Raw genomic sequence first — 26,304 nt, forward strand, 5'->3', positions numbered from 1 at the left:
CAAAAACCTGTTCTTGGGGTCTAGGACAAGACCCATTTTATAATGACAAAACTATACAAATTCTAGAGGAAAACATGGAAAGAAAGCTATGTGACCTTGGGTTTGGCCATGAGTTTTAACACGACACTATCAGAGGCATTTGAACCCCTCCTCTACATGAACTACAGGGTGGTTTATGTTCCACTGGCTAAGAGAAAGTTTTCTTCAAAAATGTGACATGATTTGAGGTCAAACATTAATATCAAGTAAACTCAAAAGATTGAGAAGCTAGCATTAGTTCTGGGAAAACCAGAAGTGTGCCTTTTTTGGAAATAATCATTGGTAGCACAAACTTAAGAATCTCCAAAGGAAATAAAAATGAGTTATTAACTTACAGTTTTCATCAATTAAGATATAAATGAAGCTAATGAAATCTGGAAATACAATTTCACTGTTTTTAATGTTCATTAAAAAAAAAAATCCTTATCAAATAGCCCCAGTAAGTCACCAATTAAGTCTTTACTACTTAAAAGTAAAATCCACCTATGTCCTGAACACTATCCACTTTACAAGCCTCATTATATGTACTGGAGACAAAATTCAGAAATAAATAAATATATATGTACATATATACAAATATATTTCAAATTAAAAAATACTTTTAGAGAGTGGTATGTATTACATTTAGAAATTAATAACGAAGTAAATTATGGGATGTCATCCACGCCTGTCCCAAAGGTACCGAATTTATAAATCATCTCAGGTGCGGAGCAGGACAGGTTGAAAATAGGAATGACATGAACCCGCGCGGAACAGCTGCCAGCGCGGTGTCCAGGGCAGCACCCCGCCCAGTCCCGGCCCCTCCAGCCCTGGGCCCGACCCCTACTACGCCTCTGCCTCGACGCGAACGCGGAGCCCAGCGCGCGTCACGCCGTGTGGGGCCGAAGAGGCTGCCACCCAGAGGCGGAGTGCGGGCTCGCGAGGGTCCCCACCCCACTCTCGCTCCCGCCAGCACCTACCGACTCGCGTCCCCGCCGCGCGCCGACTCGGAAGCAGCACCGCCACCCGCACAGGAGCCTCACGCGCCTCTTACCTCACAGGAAGTTGGGTGGAAGCAGCGCGGACCCACGGCGGCGCACCGAACGCACTCCAACGGAACCCGACGCAGACACGCGCTTTCAACCGGCGGAGACACCGGCAGGGCCAGAAACGCGCGCAGCGGGCGCGGGAGGTCAGTAAGCTCCCCGCCCCGGCCCCGGCCCCGGCCCCTCCAGCCCTGGGCCCGACCCCTACTACGCCTCTGCCTCGACGCGAAAGCGGAGCCCGAGCGCGCGTCACGCCGTGTGGGGCCGAAGAGGCTGCCACCCAGAAGCGGAGTGCGGGCTCGCGAGGGTCCCCACCCCACTCTCGCTCCCGCCAGCACCTACCGACTCGCGTCCCCGCCGCGCGCCGACTCGGGAGCAGCACCGCCCCCGGCACAGGAGCCTCACGCGCCTCTTACCTCACAGGAAGTTGGGTGGAAGCAGCGCGGACCCACGGCGGCGCACCGAACGCACTCCAACGGAACCCGACGCAGACACGCGCTTTCAACCGGCGGAGACACCGGCAGGGCCAGAAACGCGCGCAGCAGGCGCGGGAGGTCAGTAAGCTCCCCGCCCCGGCCCCGGCCCCGGCCCGGCCCCCCGGCCAGAAACGCGCGCAGCGGGCGCGGGAGGTCAGTAAGCTCCGCGCCCCGGCCCCGGCCCCGGCCCCCCGGCCCCGGCCCCGGCCCCGGCCCCGGCCCCGGCCCGGCCCCCCGGCCAGAAACGCGCGCAGCGGGCGCAGGAGGTCAGTAAGCTCCCCGCCCCCGGCCCCGGCCCCCCGGCCCCGGCCCCGGCCCCCCGGCCCCGGCCCCGGCCCGGCCCCCCGGCCAGAAACGCGCGCAGCGGGCGCGGGAGGTCAGTAAGCTCCCCGCCCCCGGCCCCGGCCCCCCGGCCCGGCCCCCCGGCCAGAAACGCGCGCAGCGGGCGCAGGAGGTCAGTAAGCTCCCCGCCCCCGGCCCCGGCCCCCCGGCCCCGGCCCCGGCCCCGGCCCCCCGGCCCCGGCCCCGGCCCGGCCCCCCGGCCAGAAACGCGCGCAGCGGGCGCGGGAGGTCAGTAAGCTCCCCGCCCCCGGCCCCGGCCCCCCGGCCCGGCCCCCCGGCCAGAAACGCGCGCAGCGGGCGCAGGAGGTCAGTAAGCTCCCCGGCCAGAAACGCGCGCAGCGGGCGCAGGAGGTCAGTAAGCTCCCCGCCCCCGGCCCCGGCCCCCCGGCCCCGGCCCCGGCCCCCCGGCCCCCCGGCCAGAAACGCGCGCAGCGGGTGCGGGAGGTCAGTAAGCTCCCCGCCCCCGGCCCCGGCCCCCCGGCCCGGCCCCCCGGCCAGAAACGCGCGCAGCGGGCGCGGGAGGTCAGTAAGCTCCCCGCCCCGGCCCCGGCCCCCCGGCCCCCCGGCCCCGGCCCCGGCCCGGCCCCCCGGCCAGAAACGCGCGCAGCGGGTGCAGGAGGTCAGTAAGCTCCCCGGCCCCGGCCCCCCGGGCCCGGCCCCCCGGCCAGAAACGCGTGCAGCGGGCGCAGGAGGTCAGTAAGCTCCCCGGCCCGGCCCCGGCCTCCCGGCCCCGGCCCCTGCCCGGCCCCCCGGCCAGAAACGCGCGCAGCAGGCGCGGGAGGTCAGTAAGCTCCCCGGCCCGGCCCTGGCCCCCCGGCCCCGGCCCCGGCCCGGCCCCCCGGCCAGAAACGCGCGCAGCGGGCGCAGGAGGTCAGTAAGCTCCCCGCCCCCGGCCCCGGCCCCCCGGCCCGGCCCCCCGGCCAGAAACGCGCGCAGCCGGCGCGGGAGGTCAGTAAGCTCCCCGGCCCGGCCCCGGCCTCCCGGCCCCAGCCCCGGCCCGGCCCCCCGGCCAGAAACGCGTGCAGCGGGCCCGGGAGGTCAGTAAGCTCCCCGCCCCCCGGCCCCGGCCCCGGCCCCGGCCCCGGCCCGGCCCCCCGGCCAGAAATGCGCGCAGCGGGCGCGGGAGGTCAGTAAGCTCCCCGCCCCGGCCCCGGCCCCCCGGCCCCCCGGCCCCGGCCCCGGCCCGGCCCCCCGGCCAGAAACGCGCGCAGCGGGCGCAGGAGGTCAGTAAGCTCCCCGCCCCCGGCCCCGGCCCCCCGGCCCGGTCCCCCGGCCAGAAACGCGCGCAGCGGGCGCAGGAGGTCAGTAAGCTCCCCGGCCCGGCCCCGGCCTCCCGGCCCCAGCCCCGGCCCGGCCCCCCGGCCAGAAACGCGTGCAGCGGGCCCAGGAGGTCAGTAAGCTCCCCGCCCCCCGGCCCCGGCCCCGGCCCCGGCCCCGGCCCGGCCCCCCGGCCAGAAACGCGCGCAGCGGGCGCGGGAGGTCAGTAAGCTCCCCGGCCCCGGCCCCCCGGGCCCGGCCCCCCGGCCAGAAACGCGCGCAGCGGGCGCAGGAGGTCAGTAAGCTCCCCGGCCTCCCGGCCCCAGCCCCGGCCCGGCCCCCCGGCCAGAAACGCGTGCAGCGGGCCCGGGAGGTCAGTAAGCTCCCCACCCCCCGGCCCCGGCCCCGGCCCCGGCCCCGGCCCGGCCCCCCGGCCAGAAACGCGCGCAGCGGGCGCAGGAGGTCAGTAAGCTCCCCGGCCCGGCCCCGGCCTCCCGGCCCCGGCCCCGGCCCGGCCCCCCGGCCAGAAACGCGCGCAGCGGGCGCGGGAGGTCAGTAAGCTCCCCGCCCCGGCCCCGGCCCCGGCCCCGGCCCCGGCCCGGCCCCCCGGCCAGAAACGCGCGCAGCGGGCGCGGGAGGTCAGTAAGCTCCCCGGCCCCGGCCCCCCGGGCCCGGCCCCCCGGCCAGAAACGCGCGCAGCGGGCGCAGGAGGTCAGTAAGCTCCCCGGCCTCCCGGCCCCAGCCCCGGCCCGGCCCCCCGGCCAGAAACGCGTGCAGCGGGCCCGGGAGGTCAGTAAGCTCCCCACCCCCCGGCCCCGGCCCCGGCCCCGGCCCGGCCCCCCGGCCAGAAACGCGCGCAGCGGGCGCAGGAGGTCAGTAAGCTCCCCGGCCCGGCCCCGGCCTCCCGGCCCCGGCCCCGGCCCGGCCCCCCGGCCAGAAACGCGCGCAGCGGGCGCGGGAGGTCAGTAAGCTCCCCGCCCCGGCCCCGGCCCCGGCCCCGGCCCCGGCCCGGCCCCCCGGCCAGAAACGCGTGCAGCGGGCGCAGGAGGTCAGTAAGCTCCCCGCCCCCGGCCCCGGCCCCCCGGCCCCCCGGCCAGAAATGCGCGCAGCGGGCGCGGGAGGTCAGTAAGCTCCCCGGCCCGGCCCCGGCCTCCCGGCCCCAGCCCCGGCCCGGCCCCCCGGCCAGAAACGCGCGCAGCGAGCGCGGGAGGTCAGTAAGCTCCCCGCCCCCCGGCCCCGGCCCCGGCCCCGGCCCGGCTCCCCGGCCCCGGCCCCAGCCCGGCTCCCCGGCCCGGGACCCCGCCGCGACCCGGCCCCGCCTTTTTCTCTGCCTCCCCTCCCTGCACGTACGGGTCGCGCTCCTCGCGCCACGTGTTTTGTTGACCGGGAAATGGGTTCTCCGGAGCCAAGGTCCGCTCGGGTGAGTGCCCTCCGCTTTTTGTGGCCAAACCCAGCCACGCAGTCCCCTTCCTGCGGCATCCTCCACACCTGGGGCCTGCTGGTCTCCGCGGATGTCACAGGCTCGGCAACCGCCCTCCTGTCGGCGGGGAGTCCCGCGACGCCCGGAAATGCTCTGGAGCCTGTCGCTCAGCTGCCAGATCTGCATCTGTGTCCGGTTCCGTCACTGAGGTCGCCCCTGTCTGGCCCTTCCACCCTAGTTCTCTTCACCGTCCGCCCATCCTGTCGCGCGCCGCGTCAGGTCCCCATTCGGCATGTGGCTTGTCTTCTATCATCCCCACCCTCGCCCCTCTTGGCCCCTCAGGGCAGCCCTGGGATTCGGCAGACGCCAGTCCTCCCTGAGATGCTTCCCCATCCTTCCCTCCGCCAGGCCCTACGTCTCCGCAAACCCCACGCTTCGGGGTGACCGCCTCAGACAGGACCCTGAGCCCGAGACTGGGGTAGGGGACCTGCCCGATCCTGTAACAACCCTCGTGCTTCTGCACAGTCGCCTCCCACTAGCGGTGAGTGTTGGGTGTTTACCTTCCCGGTGTCCCACTGAGAAGTGGGCTCTTCCTTGGCGGGGGCGTCTTCATTGCCTCGCTGTGGATGTCGAGGTGGGGCAGGAGAGTGAGGAGAAAACGGAGAGGAGGGAGGTAGAGCCAACGAGCGAGAAAAGGGGAGGGAAGTTTAGATGGGAAGTGGATGGGTCTGAGGAATTTGAACAAACACTGACAGTGAAGGAGAGTGACCTGAGCAAGTAGTAGTGGGGTAAATGGAAACAGACAAAATGGGAATCAGCAGAGATATGGAGGACAAAATGCAATGAGGAGGCCTTGACCGTCAGTAGCAGAGAGGGCAACAGAAGCCTAATTCCCAAATTCCTTAGATGGTTTTCTGATTTCCAGATTAGTTTCCCTTTTAAATTTGTTGTGTCAGGTTCAGCTTATGAGGCCTCAATACTTTTCAGTCTTAATTGTATATTGAAAATACTTTTTGTTTACTAAATACTTTTTACATTAATTCAGTGTGCACTTCGTAAGGATATTGATGATTTGAGTTAGTTTAGTATTCAACAGCTTCCTCTATTCCTTTATATGATCTCTGTATTTAATGGCTGTGGCATAAAGTTTCCAACTAAGTATAAGTATCAGGTTTTCTTTGTGCTGTTTTCTGCAAATATTGAAGGATGACCTGGATTGTCCTAGAACTTTGTTCCAACAGATTACATGTGTTCATAATGAATAAATTGCTCAAGGATATTTCCAAAGCTCACCTTTTATGTTTTTCAGTTCCAATAATTACATCTTTTTAAGGTTTATATTTTTTGATGACTTAATGGGATGTTCTGGAGAAGACAAATGCTTTTAATCAATATGATTGAAACCGTGAAAGACAAATCGCTGTTACTTAAGAGTGTGACATGTGATCTGAAATCTTTAGGGGGCAGGGATGTTAAGGGAAAACTGCCGCTATCGTATCAAGGTCATGTCACTCCTGTGAAGCTGGTGCTGGTTACTCTCTACTGGCTTCTGTTCACCTTTCCACCGGCCCCAAGACACACACATACTGACACAAGGCAGTGGATAGGGAAAGAGCAAGACTTTATAAAGTAAGCACAGAACAAAGGCATCTTTCTAATGAGGAGGAGGTGTTGGTTCTGGGAAGGAAGCTTGGGATTTGGGTATTCAGGATCCAGAAGTGAGAGAGCCTGGGAAGTTCAGGAACCAGAGAAAGAAAAAGACTTGCCCATTCTCACCCATGACCCTGTGCTCAGCAGGTACTAGAAGAGACTTCAGGCTCCGTGACTAAAAGGCGTCAGACCAGTTGATATACCCACAGCTGCCATGTAAGTATGTGTGTGGACTTCACTAGGGAAGAACGGTGTTATGAAAGAAGGGGCAGAAAAACTCACCTGTTGGTCTCCATGTAGACGTTTATTGTCCTGAATTCCTGGAGGTTCAGTGAAAAGCAGAAGATTGTCTTTTACACATGTTGAGTTATGCCCCCATATATGTGGTTGTGGTAAAGAAAGAGGGTGTGTTGATGAGAGGTCCTGAAATGCATTTTCCTAATACTCAGCAGGGGCTTCTCAAGAAGGATCTTCCCTAAGAAAGAAGCTCAGAGAACAAAAATGGAAAAGGATTAGATATGGCACTTTCACTGGAAAAAGTCATGTTATTCATTGATTGTTTTGTCATCTCCCTCCTTAAGTGTTGTTTTTAGGATGTGGTAATCTCTGACCCTGCCTAACACATTTCCCAACTCACCCATAGCCTTCCCTTAACGTCCTCCCATCTTCACACTATCACACTGTGACCCAGTGAATTCGAACTTGTGAAGTTCCATTCGGGGGATCATATGGGAAGGGCTTCACACTCAGACATAGATTATAGATGGGAAGTGGGCCACATGGTGTCAGTGAGGCAAGTATGGATCGTTTAGGGACAATGCACTGTCAGATCTTTGTTGACCATGATTAGAGAAACTGTGCATATTAGTAGTGAATTAATGTCAGGAATAGCTGACAAATCCTGGAAAAGAAGACTGATGAGAGGAAATGTGTTCTGCCCAACTGTATAATGCATTTGAAGCTTAAAACAATGAATCAGTATTGATCTGGTCACAAAATATTAATGATTTGAATTAAAAAGAAAAGTTTAGAAAATGATAGCTTTGACAAATTAAGGTAGCATTTCATCCACACGATGGAGTGTGTTTTATTCAGTAATTGATTTAAAAATGGAATCAACCTAAGTGTCTAACAGGAGGGAGTTTTATAAATTGTTCACAGAGCATCTGTTCCAAGGAGACCTTGATGTTCATAGATTTGTAAAGAATGCTGCTTACTAGCACACTGACTCCTCTGCAAATGTCTGAGGGTTCGTCCACTTGGGGCAAGTTGGGGGTTTGATCGCAGAGTAAATAAATGGTGCATTTTATAATGTAATATATTCTAGCAAGATGCAGCCCACAAACTGTATAGATACTCTTATGTACCACGTAAAGTTCATCTACTACTTTAACCAGAACTTGATACTGTATGTATGTTTTTTTTTAGATTTGGATAAAATGACAACTCATTGTTATTTCCAGTTCACAAAGTAATTGTGAGGCTGAATAAATTTTATTATTTTATAGACATATATGTAAAATGAATTTTTCTATGAAACTCATTTTTGATGTATATTAGATACTATTTTATATTCTGTAGTTTAATTATATGTACGCACACACAAACACACACTTCGGTGTCTTATTATGTTTCTGCAGTGAAACCAAAATCCTTCCTTCACGCCCTTTGATTTTATGTTTTCCTCAGGAAGGCAGGAGCTATGGTATATGATAAAATATTATGTTTTATTCAGTCCACTTATGAAATTGTTTAATATTGTTATAAATATTTATATAACTTATTTTAACTTTCCAAATAACATAGGTCACATGAAATTTGACAACTTTTTTTCTTCTCACAACTATTTTGACTGTATACTCACCAAAAATCAAAATTTAGACAAAATTGACTTTTAGACTAATTCTCATTTTTTACATGTAAAAGACGACATGGGATTTTAAGTCTAGGTTGCCCTGAGTCTACAGTCACTGAGGTTTTATGTCACTATGTCCTCCATTCAAATAATATGATTTTCGGGCTTTATTCATGTCATTTTTATATCCTCATTAAGATTTAAAATGTATTTACATGGGTCTACAAATTTATTTCAAATCGTAGTCATAATATTTGGCTGTTGTAAATAGACACTGATTTTGTGTGTTTGCTTTTTTTAAGGAGTAATGTTGCTGGACAGGCAGGTATTAGAGACAGGGTGGATCTGCTGGCCAGGAAGGTAGTGTAGACAGGGTGAATCTGGTGGGGAGGCAGGTACTGTAGACAGGGTGGATGTGCTGGGGAGGCAGGTAGTGTAGATAGCGTGGATCTACTGGCCAGGCAGGTAGTGTAGACAGGCTGGATCTGCTGGGGAGGCAGGTACTGTAGACAGGGTGGATGTGCTGGGGAGGCAGGTAGTGTAGATAGCGTGGATCTACTGGCCAGGCAGGTAGTGTAGACAGGCTGGATCTGCTGGGGAGGCAAGTACTGTAGACAGGGTGGATCTGCTGGGCAGGCAGGTAGTGTAGACAGGGTGGACCTGCTGGACAAGCAGGCAGTGTAGACAGGGTGGATCTGCCAGCCAGGCAGGTAGTGTAGATACCGTGGATCTACTGGCCAGGCCAGTATTGTAGACAGGGTGGATCTGCTGGGCAGGCAGGTAGTGTAGACAGGATGGATCTGCTGGACAGGCAGGTAGTGTAGATAGCGTGGATCTGCTGGACAGGCAGGTATTAGAGACAGGGTGGATCTGCTGGACAGGCAGGTAGCGTAGATAGGGTGGACATGCTGGACAGGCAGCTAGTGTAGACAGGGTGGATCTGCTGCAGAAGCAGGTAGTGTAGACAGGGCGGATCTTCGGGGCAGGCAGGTAGTGTAGACAGGGTGGATCTGCGGGCCAGGCAGGTAGTACAGACAGGGTGGATCTGCTGCCCAGGCAGGTAGTATAGACAGGGTGGATCTGCTGGCCAGGGAGGTAGTGTAGATAGCGTGGATCTACTGGCAAGGCAGGTAGTGTAGACAGGGTGGATCTGCTGGCCAGGCAGGTAGTGTAGACAGGGTGGATCTGCTGGGAAGGCAGGTACTGTAGACAGGGTGGATATGCTGGACAGGCAGGTAGTACAGACAGGGTGGACCTGCTGGACAAGCAGGTAGTGTAGACAGGGTGGATCTGCTGGCGAGGCAGGTAGTGTAGATTGCGTGGATCTGCTGGACAGGCAGGTAGTGTAGACAGGGCGGATCTGCTGGACAGGCAGGTAGTGTAGACAGGGTGGATCTGCTGGGCAGGGTGGTAGTGTAGACAGGGTGGATCTGCTTTCCAGGCAGGCAGTGTAGATACCGTGGATCTACCGTCCTGGCAGGTAGTGTAGACAGGGTGGATCTGCTTTCCAGGCAGGCAGTGTAGATACCGTGGATCTACCGTCCAGGCAGGTAGTGTAGACAGCGTGGATCTGCTTGGCAAGCAGGTAGTGTAGACAGGGTGGACTTGCTGGATAGGCAGGTAGTATAGACAGGGTGGATCTGCTGGAAAGGAAGTTGGTATAGACAGGGTGGATGTGCTGGACAGGCAGGGAGTGTAGATAGCGTGGATCTACTGGCCAGGCAGGTAGTGTAGACAGGGTGGATATGCTGGGCAGGCAGGTAGTGTAGGCAGGTTGGACCTGCTGGACAAGCAAGTAGTGTAGACAGGGTGGAGCTGCTGGCCAGGTAGGTAGTGTAGATAGCGTAGATCTATTGGCCTGGCAGGTAGTATAGACAGGGTGGATCTGCTGGACACACAGGTAGCGTAGATAGGGTGGACATGCTGGACAGGCAGCTAGTGTAGACAGGGTGGATCTGCTGGAGAAGCAGGTAGTGTAGACAGGGTGGACCTTCTGGGCAGGCAGGTAGTGTAGACAGGGTGGATCTGCTGGCCAGGCAGGTTGTACAGACAGGGTGGATGTGCTGGCCAGGCAGTTAGTATAGATAGGGCAGATCTGCTGGACAGGAAGGCAGTGTAGACACAGAGGAACTGCAGGACAGGCAAGTAGTATAGACAGGGCGGGTCTCCTGAACAGGCAGGTAGTGGAGATAGCGTGGAACTACTGGCCAGGCAGGTAGTGTAGACAGGGTGGATCTGCTGGGTAGGCAGGTAGTGTAGACTGGGTGGACCTGCTGGACAAGCAGGTAGTGTAGACAGGGTGGATCTGCTGGGCAGGCAGGCAGTGTAGATAGCATGGATCTACTGTCCGGGCAGGTAGTGTAGACAGCGTGGATATGCTGGGCAAGCAGGTAGTGTAGAGAGAGTGTACTTGCTGGATAGGCAGGTAGTATAGACAGGGTGGATCTGCTCAAAAGGTAGGTAGTATAGACAGGGAGGATCTGCTGGACAGGCAGGGAGTGTAGACAGGGTGGATATGCTGGGCAGGCAGGGAGTGTAGATAGCGTGGATCTACTGGCCAGGCAGGTAGTGTAGACAGGGTGGATATGCTGGGCATTCAGGTAGTGTAGACAGGTTGGACCTGCTGGACAAGCAAGTAATGTAGAGAGGGTGGATCTGCTCGCCAGGAAGGTAGTGTAGATAGTGTCGATCTATTGACCTGGCAGCTAGTATAGACAGGGTGGATCTGCTGGGCAGGCAGGTAGTGTAGACAGGGTGGATCTGCTGTACAAGCAGGTAGTGTAGACATGTCGGATCTGCTGGGCAGGCAGGTAGTATAGACAAGGTGGATCTGCTGCAGAGGCACGTAGTATAGAAAGGGCGGGTCCGCTGGACAGGCAGGTAGTGGAGAGAGCGTGGAACTACTGGCCAGGCAGGTAGTGTAGACAGGGTGGATCTGCTGGGCAGGCAGGTAGTGTAGATAGCGTGGATCTACTGGCCAGGTAGGTAGTGTAGACAGGATCTTCTCGGCAGGCAGGTAGTTTAGACAGGGTGGACCTGCTGGAGAAGCAGGTAGTGGAGACAGGGTGGATCTGCTGTCCACGCTGGTAGTGTAGATAGTGTGGATCTACTGGCCAGGCAGGTAGTGTAGACAGGGTGGATATGCTGGGCAGGCAGGTAGTGTAGACAGGGAGGACCTCCTGGACAAGAAGGTAGTGTAGACAGGGTGGATCTGCTGGCCAGGCAGGTAGTGTAGACTGGGTGGATCTGCTGGGCAGGCAGGTAGTGTAGACTGGGTGGATCTGCTGGGCAGGCAGGTAGTGTAGACAGGGTGGATCTGCTGGCCAGGCAGGTAGTGTAGACAGGGTGGATCTTCTGGACAGGCAGGTAATTTAGACAGGGTGGATCTGCTGGCCAGGAAGGTCGTGTAGATAGCGTGGATCTACTGGCCAGGCAGATAGTATAGACATGGTGGATCTGCTGGGGAGTCACGTAGTGTAGACACGGTGGATTTGCTGGGTAGGCAGGTAGTGTAGACAGGGTGGACGTGCTGGACAAGCAGGTAGTGTAGACAGGGTGGATCTGCTGGCTACGCAGGTAGTGTAGATTGCGTGGATGGGCTGGACAGGCAGGTAGTGTAGACAGGGCAGATCTGCTGTCCAGGCAGGTAGTGTAGACAGGGTGGATCTGCTGGCCCGGCAGGTAGTATAGACATGATGGATCTGCTGGCCAGGGAGGCAGTATAGACAGGGTGGATGTATTGGACAGGCAGGTAGTATACACAGGGTCGATCTGCGGGCCAGGCAGGTAGTGTAGACAGGGTGGATCTGCTGGGGAGGCAGGTAGTGTAGACAGGGTGGATCTGCTGGGAGGCAGGTACTGTAGACAGGTAGGATCCGTGGGGCAGGCAGGTAGTGTAGACAGGGTGGACTTGCTGTATAAGCAGGTAGTGTAGACAGGGTGGATCTGCTGGCCAGGCAGGTAGTGTAGAAAGGGTGGATCTGCTGGCCAGGCAGCTAGTGTAGACAGGGTGGATCTGCTGGCCAGGCAGGTAGTATAGACAGGGTGGATCTGCTGGACAGGCACGTAGTGTATAGAGGGTGGACCTGCTAGACAAGCAGGTAGTGTAGACAGGGTGGATCTGCTGGTGAGGCACGTAGTGTAGATAGCATAGATCTGCTGGCCAGGCAGGTAGTATAGACAGGGTGGATCTGCTGGGCAGGCAGGTAGTGTAGACAGGGTAGATCTGCTGGACAGGCAGTTAGTATAGACAGGACGGATCTGCTGGACAGGCAGGTAGTGTGGACATGGCGGATGTGCTAGCCAGGCAAGTAGTACTGAAAGGGCGGATTTGCTGGGCAGGCAGGTAGTGTAGACAGGGCGGATCTGCTAGACAGGCAGGTAGTGTAGACAGGGTGGTTCTGCTGGAAAGGCAGGTAGTGTAGACAGGGTGGACCTGCTTGAAAGGCAGGTACTGTACACAGGGTGGATCTGCTGGATAGGCAGGTAGTGTAGACAGGGTGGATCTGCTGGCCAGGCAGGTAGTACAGACAGGGTGGATCTGCTGGCCAGGCAGGTAGTATAGACAGGGTGGATCTGCTGGCCAGGGAGGTAGTATAGACAGGGTGGATCTGCTGTATATGAAGGTAGTGTAGACAGGGTGGATCTGCTGGCCAGGCAGGTAGTACAGACAGGGTGGATCTGCTGGTCAGGCAGGTAGTATAGACAGGGTGGATCTGCTGGCCAGGGAGGTAGTATAGACAGGGTGGATCTGCTGTATATGAAGGTAGTGTAGACAGGGTGGATCTGCTGGCCAGGCATGTAGTGTAGATAGCGTGGATCTACTGGCCAGGCAGGTAGTGTAGACTGGGTGGATCTGCTGGGGAGGCATGTACTGTAGACAGGGTGGATCTGCGGGGCAGGCAGGTAGTGTAGACAGGGAGGACCTGTTGGACAGGCAGGTAGTGTAGACAGGGTGGATCTGCTGGCCAGGCACCGAGTGTAGATAGCGTGGATCTGCTGGCCAGGCAGGTAGTGTAGATAGCGTGTATGTACTGGCCAGGCAGGTTGTGTAGACAGAGTGGACCTGCTGGACGGGCAGGTACTGTAGACAGGGTAGATATGCTGGACAGGCAGTTAATGTAGACGGGGTGGATGTGCTAGACAGGCAGGTAGTGTAGACAGGTTGGATCTGCTGGACAGGCAGGTAGTGTAGACAGGGTGGATCTGCTGGCAAGGCAGCTAGTATAGACAGGGTGTATCTGCTGGCCAGGCAGGTAGTATACACAGGGTGGGTCGGCTGGCCAGGCAGGTAGTATAGAGAGGGTGGATCTAGTGGACAGGCAGGTAGTGTAGACAGGGTGGATCTGCTGGGCAGGCAGGTAGTGTAGACGGTAAATCTGCTGGACATGCAGGTAGTGTAGACAGGGTGGATCTGCTTGACAGGTAGGTAGTATAGACACGGTGGATCTCCTCCGCAGGCAGGTGGTGTAGATAGCGTGGATCTACTGACCAGCCAGGTAGTGTAGACAGGGTGGATCTACTGGCCAGCCAGGTATTGTAGACAGGGTGGATCAGCTGGGCAGGCACGTAGTGTAGACATGGTGGATCTGCAGGAGAAGCAGGTAGTGTACACAGGGTGGATCTGCTGCCCAGGCAGGTAGTATAGATAGCTTGGATCTACTGGCCAGGCAGGTAGTGTAGAGAGGGTCGATCTGCTGGACAGGCAGGTAGTGGAGACAGCGTGGGTCTACTGGCGTGGCAGGTAGTGTAGACGGGGTGGATCTGCTGGCAGGCACGTAGTGTAGACAGGGTGGATCTGCTGGAGAAGCAGGTAGTGTAGACAGGGTGGATCTGCTGCCCAGGCAGGTAGTGTAGATAGCGTGGATCTAATGGCCAGGCAGGTAGTGTAGACAGGGTGGATCTGCTGGGCAAGCAGGTAGTGTAGACAGGGTGGACCTGCTGGACAGGCAGGTAGTATAGACAGGGTGGATCTGCTCGAAAGGCAGGTAGTATAGACAGGGTGAATCTGCTGGACAGGCAGGGAGTGTAGATAGCCTGGATCTAATGGCCAGGCATGTAGTGTAGACAGGGTGGATCTGCAGGGTAGGCAGGTAGTGTAGACAGGGTAGACCTGCTGGACAAGGAAGTAGTGTAGACAAGGCGGATCTGCTGCCCAGGCAGGTAGTGTAGATAGGCTGGATCTACTGTACAGGGAGGTAGTATAGACAGGGTGGATCTGTTGGGTAGGCAGGTAGTGTAGACAGGGTGGATCTACTGGACAAGCAGGTAGTGTAGACAGGGCGGATCTGCTGGGCTGGCAGTTAACGTAGACAGGGCCGACCTGCTGAGCAGGCAGGTAGTGTAAACAGGTTGGTCTGCTGGACAGGCAGGTAGTATAGACAGGGTGGATCTGCTGGTCCGGCAGGTAGTATAGACAGGGTGGATCAGCTGGCCAGGGAGGTAGTATAGACAGAGTGGATCTGCTGGACAGGCAGATAGTATAGACAGGGTGTATCTGCTGGCCAGGCAGGTAGTGTAGATAGTGTGGAGATAATGGCCAGGCAGGTAGTGTAGACATGGTGGATCTGCTGGCCAGGCAGGTAGTGTAGATAGCGTGGATCTACTCGACAGGCAGGTAATGTAGACAGGGTGGATCTGCTGGGCCGACAGGTAGTGTAGACAGAGTGGATCTGCTGGCAAGGGAGGTAGTATAGACAGGGTGGATCTCCTGGCCAGGGAGGTAGTATAGACAGGATGGATCTTCTGGACAGGCAGGTAGTATAGACAGGGTGGATCTGCTCGCCAGGCAGGTAGTTTAGATAGCGTGGATCTACTGGCCAGGCAGGTAGTGTAGACAGGGTGAACCTTCTGGGTAGGCAGGTAGTGTAGACAGGGTGGATCTGCTGGCCAGGCAGGTTGTACAGACAGGGTGGATGTGCTGGCCAGGCAGTTAGTATAGATAGGGCAGATCTGCTGGACAGGAAGGTAGTGTAGACACAGAGGAACTGCAGGACAGGCAAGTAGTATAGATAGGGCGGGTCTCCTGAACAGGCAGGTAGTGGAGATAGCGTGGAACTACTGGCCAGGCAGGTAGTGTAGACAGGGTGGATCTGCTGGGCAGGCAGGCAGTGTAGATAGCATGGATCTACTGTCCGGGCAGGTAGTGTAGACAGCGTGGATATGCTGGGCAAGCAGGTAGTGTAGAGAGAGTGTACTTGCTGGATAGGCAGGTAGTATAGACAGGGTGGATCTGCTCAAAAGGTAGGTAGTATAGACAGGGAGGATCTGCTGGACAGGCAGGGAGTGTAGACAGGGTGGATATGCTGGGCAGGCAGGTAGTGTAGACAGGTTGGACCTGCTGGACAAGCAAGTAATGTAGAGAGGGTGGATCTGCTGGCCAGGAAGGTAGTGTAGATAGTGTCGATCTATTGACCTGGCAGCTAGTATAGACAGGGTGGATCTGCTGGGCAGGCAGGTAGTGTAGACAGGGTGGATCTGCTGTACAAGCAGGTAGTGTAGACATGTCGGATCTGCCGGGCAGGCAGGTAGTATAGACAGGGTGGATCTGCTGCAGAGGCACGTAGTATAGACAGGGCGGGTCCGCTGGATAGGCAGGTAGTGGAGATAGCGTGGAACTACTGGCCAGGCAGGTAGTGTAGACAGGGTGGATGTGCTGGGCAGGCAGGTAGTGTAGATAGCATGGATCTACTGGCCAGGTAGGTAGTGTAGACAGGGAGGATCTTCTGGGCAGGCAGGTAGTTTAGACAGGGTGGACCTGCTGGAGAAGCAGGTAGTGTAGACAGGGTGGATCTGCTGGGCAGGCAGGTAGTGTAGACAGGGTGGATCTGCTGGCCAGGCGGGTAGTGTAGACAGGGTGGATCTTCTGGACAGGCAGGTAATTTAGACAGGGTGGATCTGCTGGCCAGGAAGGTCGTGTAGATAGCGTGGATCTACTGGCCAGGCAGATAGTATAGACATGGTGGATCTGCTGGGGAGTCACGTAGTGTAGACACGGTGGATTTGCTGGGTAGGCAGGTAGTGTAGACAGGGTGGACGTGCTGGACAAGCAGGTAGTGTAGACAGGGTGGATCTGCTGGCTACGCAGGTAGTGTAGATTACGTGGATGGGCTGGACAGGCAGGTAGTGTAGACAGGGCAGATCTGCTGTCCAGGCAGGTAGTGTAGACAGGGTGGATCTGCTGGCCCGGCAGGTAGTATAGACATGATGGATCTGCTGGCCAGGGAGGCAGTATAGACAGGGTGGATCTATTGGACAGGCAGGTAGTATACACAGGGTCGATCTGCGGGCCAGGCAGGTAGTGTAGACAGGGTGGATCTGCTGGGGAGGCAGGTAGTGTAGACAGGGTGGATCTGCTGGGAGGCAGGTACTGTAGACAGGTAGGATCCGCGGGGTAGGCAGGTAGTGTAGACAGGGTGGACTTGCTGTATAAGCAGGTAGTGTATACAGGGTGGATCTGCTGGCCAGGCAGGTAGTGTAGATAGCGTGGATCTACTGGCCAGGCAGGTAGTGTAGACTGGGTGGATCTGCTGGGGAGGCATGTACTGTAGACAGGGTGGATCTGCGGGGCAGGCAGGTAGTGTAGACAGGGAGGACCTGTTGGACAGGCAGGTAGTATAGACAGGGTGGATCTGCTGGACAGGCAGGTAGTGGAGATAGTGTGGATCTACTGCCCAGGCAGGTCATGTAGACAGGTTGGATCTGCTGACAGGCATGTAGTATAGACAGGGTGGACCTGCTGGAGAAGCAGGTGGTGTAGACAGCGTGGATCTGCTGTCCAGGCAGGCAGTGTAGATAGCGTTGATCTACTGTCCAGGCAGGTAGTGTAGACAGCGTGGATCGGCTGCGCTAGCACGTAGTGTAGACAGGGTTTACGTGCTGGATAGGCAGGTAGTATAGACAGGGTGGATCTGCTCAATAGGCAGGTAGAATAGACACGGTGGATCTGCTGGGCAGGCAGGTAGTGTAGATAGGGTGCACCTGCTGGACAGGAAGGTAGTGTAGACAGGGTGGGCCTGCTGGACAAGCAGGTAGTGTAGACAGGGTGGATCTGCTTTCCAGGCAGGCAGTGTAGATACCGTGGATCTACCGTCCAGGCAGGTAGTGTAGACAGCGTGGATCTGCTTGGCAAGCAGGTAGTGTAGACAGGGTGGACTTGCTGGATAGGCAGGTAGTATAGACAGGGTGGATCTGCTGGACAGGCAGGTAGTGGAGATAGCGTGGATCTACTGCCCAGGCAGGTCATGTAGACAGGTTGGATCTGCTGACAGGCATGTAGTATAGACAGGGTGGACCTGCTGGAGAAGCAGGTGGTGTAGACAGCGTGGATCTGCTGTCCAGGCAGGCAGTGTAGATAGCGTTGATCTACTGTCCAGGCAGGTAGTGTAGACAGCGTGGATCGGCTGCGCTAGCACGTAGTGTAGACAGGGTTTACGTGCTGGATAGGCAGGTAGTATAGACAGGGTGGATCTGCTCAATAGGCAGGTAGAATAGACACGGTGGATCTGCTGGGCAGGCAGGTAGTGTAGATAGGGTGCACCTGCTGGACAGGAAGGTAGTGTAGACAGGGTGGGCCTGCTGGACAAGCAGGTAGTGTAGACAGGGTGGATCTGCTTTCCAGGCAGGCAGTGTAGATACCGTGGATCTACCGTCCAGGCAGGTAGTGTAGACAGCGTGGATCTGCTTGGCAAGCAGGTAGTGTAGACAGGGTGGACTTGCTGGATAGGCAGGTAGTATAGACAGGGTGGATCTGCTGGAAAGGAAGTTGGTATAGACAGGGTGGATGTGCTGGACAGGCAGGGAGTGTAGATAGCGTGGATCTACTGGCCAGGCAGGTAGTGTAGACAGGGTGGATATGCTGGGCAGGCAGGTAGTGTAGGCAGGTTGGACCTGCTGGACAAGCAAGTAGTGTAGACAGGGTGGAGCTGCTGGCCAGGTAGGTAGTGTAGATAGCGTAGATCTATTGGCCTGGCAGGTAGTATAGACAGGGTGGATCTGCTGGACACACAGGTAGCGTAGATAGGGTGGACATGCTGGACAGGCAGCTAGTGTAGACAGGGTGGATCTGCTGGAGAAGCAGGTAGTGTAGACAGGGTGGACCTTCTGGGCAGGCAGGTAGTGTAGACAGGGTGGATCTGCTGGCCAGGCAGGTTGTACAGACAGGGTGGATGTGCTGGCCAGGCAGTTAGTATAGATAGGGCAGATCTGCTGGACAGGAAGGTAGTGTAGACACAGAGGAACTGCAGGACAGGCAAGTAGTATAGACAGGGCGGGTCTCCTGAACAGGCAGGTAGTGGAGATAGCGTGGAACTACTGGCCAGGCAGGTAGTGTAGACAGGGTGGATCTGCTGGGCAGGCAGGCAGTGTAGATAGCATGGATCTACTGTCCGGGCAGGTAGTGTAGACAGCGTGGATATGCTGGGCAAGCAGGTAGTGTAGAGAGAGTGTACTTGCTGGATAGGCAGGTAGTATAGACAGGGTGGATCTGCTCAAAAGGTAGGTAGTATAGACAGGGAGGATCTGCTGGACAGGCAGGGAGTGTAGACAGGGTGGATATGCTGGGCAGGCAGGTAGTGTAGACAGGTTGGACCTGCTGGACAAGCAAGTAATGTAGAGAGGGTGGATCTGCTGGCCAGGAAGGTAGTGTAGATAGTGTCGATCTATTGACCTGGCAGCTAGTATAGACAGGGTGGATCTGCTGGGCAGGCAGGTAGTGTAGACAGGGTGGATCTGCTGTACAAGCAGGTAGTGTAGACATGTCGGATCTGCCGGGCAGGCAGGTAGTATAGACAGGGTGGATCTGCTGCAGAGGCACGTAGTATAGACAGGGCGGGTCCGCTGGATAGGCAGGTAGTGGAGATAGCGTGGAACTACTGGCCAGGCAGGTAGTGTAGACAGGGTGGATGTGCTGGGCAGGCAGGTAGTGTAGATAGCATGGATCTACTGGCCAGGTAGGTAGTGTAGACAGGGAGGATCTTCTGGGCAGGCAGGTAGTTTAGACAGGGTGGACCTGCTGGAGAAGCAGGTAGTGTAGACAGGGTGGATCTGCTGTCCACGCTGGTAGTGTAGATAGTGTGGATCTACTGGCCAGGCAGGTAGTATAGACACAGTGGATATGCTGGGCAGGCAGGTAGTGTAGACAGGGAGGACCTCCTGGACAAGAAGGTAGTGTAGACAGGGTGGATCTGCTGGCCAGGCAGGTAGTGTAGACTGGGTGGATCTGCTGGGCAGGCAGGTAGTGTAGACAGGGTGGATCTGCTGGCCAGGCGGGTAGTGTAGACAGGGTGGATCTTCTGGACAGGCAGGTAATTTAGACAGGGTGGATCTGCTGGCCAGGAAGGTCGTGTAGATAGCGTGGATCTACTGGCCAGGCAGATAGTATAGACATGGTGGATCTGCTGGGGAGTCACGTAGTGTAGACACGGTGGATTTGCTGGGTAGGCAGGTAGTGTAGACAGGGTGGACCTGCTGGACAAGCAGGTAGTGTAGACAGGGTGGATCTGCTGGCTACGCAGGTAGTGTAGATTGCGTGGATGGGCTGGACAGGCAGGTAGTGTAGACAGGGCAGATCTGCTGTCCAGGCAGGTAGTGTAGACAGGGTGGATCTGCTGGCCCGGCAGGTAGTATAGACATGATGGATCTGCTGGCCAGGGAGGCAGTATAGACAGGGTGGATCTATTGGACAGGCAGGTAGTATACACAGGGTCGATCTGCGGGCCAGGCAGGTAGTGTAGACAGGGTGGATCTGCTGGGGAGGCAGGTAGTGTAGACAGGGTGGATCTGCTGGGAGGCAGGTACTGTAGACAGGTAGGATCCGCGGGGCAGGCAGGTAGTGTAGACAGGGTGGACTTGCTGTATAAGCAGGTAGTGTAGACAGGATGGATCTGCTGGCCAGGCAGGTAGTGTAGAAAGGGTGGATCTGCTGGCCAGGCAGCTAGTGTAGACAGGGTGGATCTGCTGGCCAGGCAGGTAGTGTAGATAGCGTGGATCTACTGGCCAGGCAGGTAGTGTAGACTGGGTGGATCTGCTGGGGAGGCATGTACTGTAGACAGGGTGGATCTGCGGGGCAGGCAGGTAGTGTAGACAGGGAGGACCTGTTGGACAGGCAGGTAGTATAGACAGGGTGGATCTGCTGGACAGGCAGGTAGTGGAGATAGCGTGGATCTACTGCCCAGGCAGGTCATGTAGACAGGTTGGATCTGCTGACAGGCATGTAGTATAGACAGGGTGGACCTGCTGGAGAAGCAGGTGGTGTAGACAGCGTGGATCTGCTGTCCAGGCAGGCAGTGTAGATAGCGTTGATCTACTGTCCAGGCAGGTAGTGTAGACAGCGTGGATCGGCTGCGCTAGCACGTAGTGTAGACAGGGTTTACGTGCTGGATAGGCAGGTAGTATAGACAGGGTGGATCTGCTCAATAGGCAGGTAGAATAGACACGGTGGATCTGCTGGGCAGGCAGGTAGTGTAGATAGGGTGCACCTGCTGGACAGGAAGGTAGTGTAGACAGGGTGGGCCTGCTGGACAAGCAGGTAGTGTAGACAGGGTGGATCTGCTTTCCAGGCAGGCAGTGTAGATACCGTGGATCTACCGTCCAGGCAGGTAGTGTAGACAGCGTGGATCTGCTTGGCAAGCAGGTAGTGTAGACAGGGTGGACTTGCTGGATAGGCAGGTAGTATAGACAGGGTGGATCTGCTGGAAAGGAAGTTGGTATAGACAGGGTGGATGTGCTGGACAGGCAGGGAGTGTAGATAGCGTGGATCTACTGGCCAGGCAGGTAGTGTAGACAGGGTGGATATGCTGGGCAGGCAGGTAGTGTAGGCAGGTTGGACCTGCTGGACAAGCAAGTAGTGTAGACAGGGTGGAGCTGCTGGCCAGGTAGGTAGTGTAGATAGCGTAGATCTATTGGCCTGGCAGGTAGTATAGACAGGGTGGATCTGCTGGACACACAGGTAGCGTAGATAGGGTGGACATGCTGGACAGGCAGCTAGTGTAGACAGGGTGGATCTGCTGGAGAAGCAGGTAGTGTAGACAGGGTGGACCTTCTGGGCAGGCAGGTAGTGTAGACAGGGTGGATCTGCTGGCCAGGCAGGTTGTACAGACAGGGTGGATGTGCTGGCCAGGCAGTTAGTATAGATAGGGCAGATCTGCTGGACAGGAAGGTAGTGTAGACACAGAGGAACTGCAGGACAGGCAAGTAGTATAGACAGGGCGGGTCTCCTGAACAGGCAGGTAGTGGAGATAGCGTGGAACTACTGGCCAGGCAGGTAGTGTAGACAGGGTGGATCTGCTGGGTAGGCAGGTAGTGTAGACTGGGTGGACCTGCTGGACAAGCAGGTAGTGTAGACAGGGTGGATCTGCTGGGCAGGCAGGCAGTGTAGATAGCATGGATCTACTGTCCGGGCAGGTAGTGTAGACAGCGTGGATATGCTGGGCAAGCAGGTAGTGTAGAGAGAGTGTACTTGCTGGATAGGCAGGTAGTATAGACAGGGTGGATCTGCTCAAAAGGTAGGTAGTATAGACAGGGAGGATCTGCTGGACAGGCAGGGAGTGTAGACAGGGTGGATATGCTGGGCAGGCAGGGAGTGTAGATAGCGTGGATCTACTGGCCAGGCAGGTAGTGTAGACAGGGTGGATATGCTGGGCATTCAGGTAGTGTAGACAGGTTGGACCTGCTGGACAAGCAAGTAATGTAGAGAGGGTGGATCTGCTCGCCAGGAAGGTAGTGTAGATAGTGTCGATCTATTGACCTGGCAGCTAGTATAGACAGGGTGGATCTGCTGGGCAGGCAGGTAGTGTAGACAGGGTGGATCTGCTGTACAAGCAGGTAGTGTAGACATGTCGGATCTGCTGGGCAGGCAGGTAGTATAGACAAGGTGGATCTGCTGCAGAGGCACGTAGTATAGAAAGGGCGGGTCCGCTGGACAGGCAGGTAGTGGAGATAGCGTGGAACTACTGGCCAGGCAGGTAGTGTAGACAGGGAGGATCTTCTGGGCAGGCAGGTAGTTTAGACAGGGTGGACCTGCTGGAGAAGCAGGTAGTGTAGACAGGGTGGATCTGCTGTCCACGCTGGTAGTGTAGATAGTGTGGATCTACTGGCCAGGCAGGTAGTGTAGACACGGTGGATATGCTGGGCAGGCAGGTAGTGTAGACAGGGAGGACCTCCTGGACAAGAAGGTAGTGTAGACAGGGTGGATCTGCTGGCCAGGCAGGTAGTGTAGACTGGGTGGATCTGCTGGGCAGGCAGGTAGTGTAGACTGGGTGGATCTGCTGGGCAGGCAGGTAGTGTAGACAGGGTGGATCTGCTGGCCAGGCGGGTAGTGTAGACAGGGTGGATCTTCTGGACAGGCAGGTAATTTAGACAGGGTGGATCTGCTGGCCAGGAAGGTCGTGTAGATAGCGTGGATCTACTGGCCAGGCAGATAGTATAGACATGGTGGATCTGCTGGGGAGTCACGTAGTGTAGACACGGTGGATTTGCTGGGTAGGCAGGTAGTGTAGACAGGGTGGACCTGCTGGACAAGCAGGTAGTGTAGACAGGGTGGATCTGCTGGCTACGCAGGTAGTGTAGATTGCGTGGATGGGCTGGACAGGCAGGTAGTGTAGACAGGGCAGATCTGCTGTCCAGGCAGGTAGTGTAGACAGGGTGGATCTGCTGGCCCGGCAGGTAGTATAGACATGATGGATCTGCTGGCCAGGGAGGCAGTATAGACAGGGTGGATCTATTGGACAGGCAGGTAGTATACACAGGGTCGATCTGCGGGCCAGGCAGGTAGTGTAGACAGGGTGGATCTGCTGGGGAGGCAGGTAGTGTAGACCGGGTGGATCTGCTGGGAGGCAGGTACTGTAGACAGGGAGGATCCGTGGGGCAGGCAGGTAGTGTAGACAGGGTGGACTTGCTGTATAAGCAGGTAGTGTAGACAGGATGGATCTGCTGGCCAGGCAGGTAGTGTAGAAAGGGTGGATCTGCTGGCCAGGCAGCTAGTGTAGACAGGGTGGATCTGCTGGCCAGGCAGGTAGTATAGACAGGGTGGATCTGCTGGACAGGCACGTAGTGTATAGAGGGTGGACCTGCTGGACAAGCAGGTAGTGTAGACAGGGTGGATCTGCTGGTGAGGCACGTAGTGTAGATAGCATAGATCTGCTGGCCAGGCAGGTAGTATAGACAGGGTGGATCTGCTGGGCAGGCAGGTAGTGTAGACAGGGTAGATCTGCTGGACAGGCAGTTAGTATAGACAGGACGGATCTGCTGGACAGGCAGGTAGTGTGGACATGGCGGATGTGCTGGCCAGGCAAGTAGTACAGAAAGGGCGGATTTGCTGGGCAGGCAGGTAGTGTAGACAGGGCGGATCTGCTGGACAGGCAGGTAGTGTAGACAGGGTGGTTCTGCTGGAAAGGCAGGTAGTGTAGACAGGGTAGACCTGCTTGAAAGGCAGGTACTGTACACAGGGTGGATCTGCTGGATAGGCAGGTAGTGTAGACAGGGTGGATCTGCTGGCCAGGCAGGTAGTACAGACAGGGTGGATTTGCTGGCCAGGCAGGTAGTATAGACAGGGTGGATCTGCTGGCCAGGGAGGTAGTATAGACAGGGTGGATCTGCTGTATATGAAGGTAGTGTAGACAGGGTGGATCTGCTGGCCAGGCAGGTAGTGTAGACAGGGTGGATCTGCGGGGCAGGCAGGTAGTGTAGACAGGCAGGACCTGTTGGACAGGCAGGTAGCGTAGACAGGGTGGATCTGCTGGCCAGGCACCGAGTGTAGATAGCGTGGATCTGCTGGCCAGGCAGGTAGTGTAGATAGCGTGTATGTACTGGCCAGGCAGGTTGTGTAGACAGAGTGGACCTGCTGGACAGGCAGGTACTGTAGACAGGGTAGATATGCTGAACAGGCAGTTAATGTAGACGGGGTGGATGTGCTAGACAGGCAGGTAGTGTAGACAGGTTGGATCTGCTGGACAGGCAGGTAGTGTAGACAGGGTGGATCTGCTGGCAAGGCAGCTAGTATAGACAGGGTGTATCTGCTGGCCAGGCAGGTAGTATACACAGGGTGGGTCGGCTGGCCAGGCAGGTAGTATAGACAGGGTGGATCTAGTGGACAGGCAGGTAGTGTAGACAGGGTGGATCTGCTGGGCAGGCAGGTAGTGTAGACAGGGTAAATCTGCTGGACATGCAGGTAGTGTAGACAGGGTGGATCTGCTGGACAGGCACGTAGTGTATAGAGGGTGGACCTGCTGGACAAGCAGGTAGTATAGACAGGGTGGATCTGCTGCTGAGGCACGTAGTGTAGATAGCATAGATCTGCTGGCCAGGCCGGTAGTATAGACAGGGTGGATCTGCTGGGCAAGCAGGTAGTGTAGACAGGGTGGACCTGCTGGACAGGCAGGTAGTATAGACAGGGTGGATCTGCTCGAAAGGCAGGTAGTATAGACAGGGTGAATCTGCTGGACAGGCAGGGAGTGTAGACAGGGTGGATATGCTGGGCAGGCAGGGAGTGTAGATAGCGTGGATCTACTGGCCAGGCAGGTAGTGTAGACAGGGTGGATATGCTGGGCATTCAGGTAGTGTAGACAGGTTGGACCTGCTGGACAAGCAAGTAATGTAGAGAGGGTGGATCTGCTGGCCAGGAAGGTAGTGTAGATAGTGTCGATCTATTGACCTGGCAGCTAGTATAGACAGGGTGGATCTGCTGGCCAGGCAGGTAGTGTAGAAAGGGTGGATCTGCTGGCCAGGCAGCTAGTGTAGACAGGGTGGATCTGCTGGCCAGGCAGGTAGTGTAGATAGCGTGGATCTACTGGCCAGGCAGGTAGTGTAGACTGGGTGGATCTGCTGGGGAGGCATGTACTGTAGACAGGGTGGATCTGCGGGGCAGGCAGGTAGTGTAGACAGGGAGGACCTGTTGGACAGGCAGGTAGTATAGACAGGGTGGATCTGCTGGAGAGGCAGGTAGTGGAGATAGCGTGGATCTACTGCCCAGGCAGGTCATGTAGACAGGTTGGATCTGCTGACAGGCATGTAGTATAGACAGGGTGGACCTGCTGGAGAAGCAGGTGGTGTAGACAGCGTGGATCTGCTGTCCAGGCAGGCAGTGTAGATAGCGTTGATCTACTGTCCAGGCAGGTAGTGTAGACAGCGTGGATCGGCTGCGCTAGCACGTAGTGTAGACAGGGTTTGCGTGCTGGATAGGCAGGTAGTATAGACAGGGTGGATCTGCTCAATAGGCAGGTAGAATAGACACGGTGGATCTGCTGGGCAGGCAGGTAGTGTAGATAGGGTGCACCTGCTGGACAGGAAGGTAGTGTAGACAGGGTGGGCCTGCTGGACAAGCAGGTAGTGTAGACAGGGTGGATCTGCTTTCCAGGCAGGCAGTGTAGATACCGTGGATCTACCGTCCAGGCAGGTAGTGTAGACAGCGTGGATCTGCTTGGCAAGCAGGTAGTGTAGACAGGGTGGACTTGCTGGATAGGCAGGTAGTATAGACAGGGTGGATCTGCTGGAAAGGAAGTTGGTATAGACAGGGTGGATGTGCTGGACAGGCAGGGAGTGTAGATAGCGTGGATCTACTGGCCAGGCAGGTAGTGTAGACAGGGTGGATATGCTGGGCAGGCAGGTAGTGTAGGCAGGTTGGACCTGCTGGACAAGCAAGTAGTGTAGACAGGGTGGAGCTGCTGGCCAGGTAGGTAGTGTAGATAGCGTAGATCTATTGGCCTGGCAGGTAGTATAGACAGGGTGGATCTGCTGGACACACAGGTAGCGTAGATAGGGTGGACATGCTGGACAGGCAGCTAGTGTAGACAGGGTGGATCTGCTGGAGAAGCAGGTAGTGTAGACAGGGTGGACCTTCTGGGCAGGCAGGTAGTGTAGACAGGGTGGATCTGCTGGCCAGGCAGGTTGTACAGACAGGGTGGATGTGCTGGCCAGGCAGTTAGTATAGATAGGGCAGATCTGCTGGACAGGAAGGTAGTGTAGACACAGAGGAACTGCAGGACAGGCAAGTAGTATAGACAGGGCGGGTCTCCTGAACAGGCAGGTAGTGGAGATAGCGTGGAACTACTGGCCAGGCAGGTAGTGTAGACAGGGTGGATCTGCTGGGTAGGCAGGTAGTGTAGACTGGGTGGACCTGCTGGACAAGCAGGTAGTGTAGACAGGGTGGATCTGCTGGGCAGGCAGGCAGTGTAGATAGCATGGATCTACTGTCCGGGCAGGTAGTGTAGACAGCGTGGATATGCTGGGCAAGCAGGTAGTGTAGAG

At 56.6% G+C, this 26,304-nt stretch overlaps 1 protein-coding gene across 3 annotated transcripts in view; it reads left to right on the forward strand.

Annotated features, from left to right (window-relative positions):
- The first annotated feature begins 1,488 nt into the window (after positions 1 to 1,488).
- Positions 1,489 to 26,304, forward strand: part of LOC129523817 (uncharacterized) — a 163,637-nt gene continuing 138,821 nt past the window's right edge. Inside the window, exons 1-3 of one of the 3 annotated variants that reach the window (XR_010134806.1) lie at positions 1,489 to 1,618; positions 4,968 to 5,100; positions 6,357 to 7,718. Coding sequence is in view for 2 of the 3 variants with exons in the window: in XM_055347589.2 (XP_055203564.1) it covers positions 4,852 to 5,340 (489 nt within the window). In the remaining variant the exon portion in view is untranslated. Of the gene's footprint in view, positions 1,619 to 4,659; positions 5,382 to 6,356; positions 7,719 to 26,304 lie in introns of those variants that run through there. The other 2 variants (XM_063708885.1, XM_055347589.2) reach the window with 2 other exon arrangements.

Source organism: Gorilla gorilla, chromosome 6, assembly GCF_029281585.2.
Source record: "Gorilla gorilla gorilla isolate KB3781 chromosome 6, NHGRI_mGorGor1-v2.1_pri, whole genome shotgun sequence".
Taxonomy (NCBI): Eukaryota; Metazoa; Chordata; class Mammalia; order Primates; family Hominidae; genus Gorilla; species Gorilla gorilla.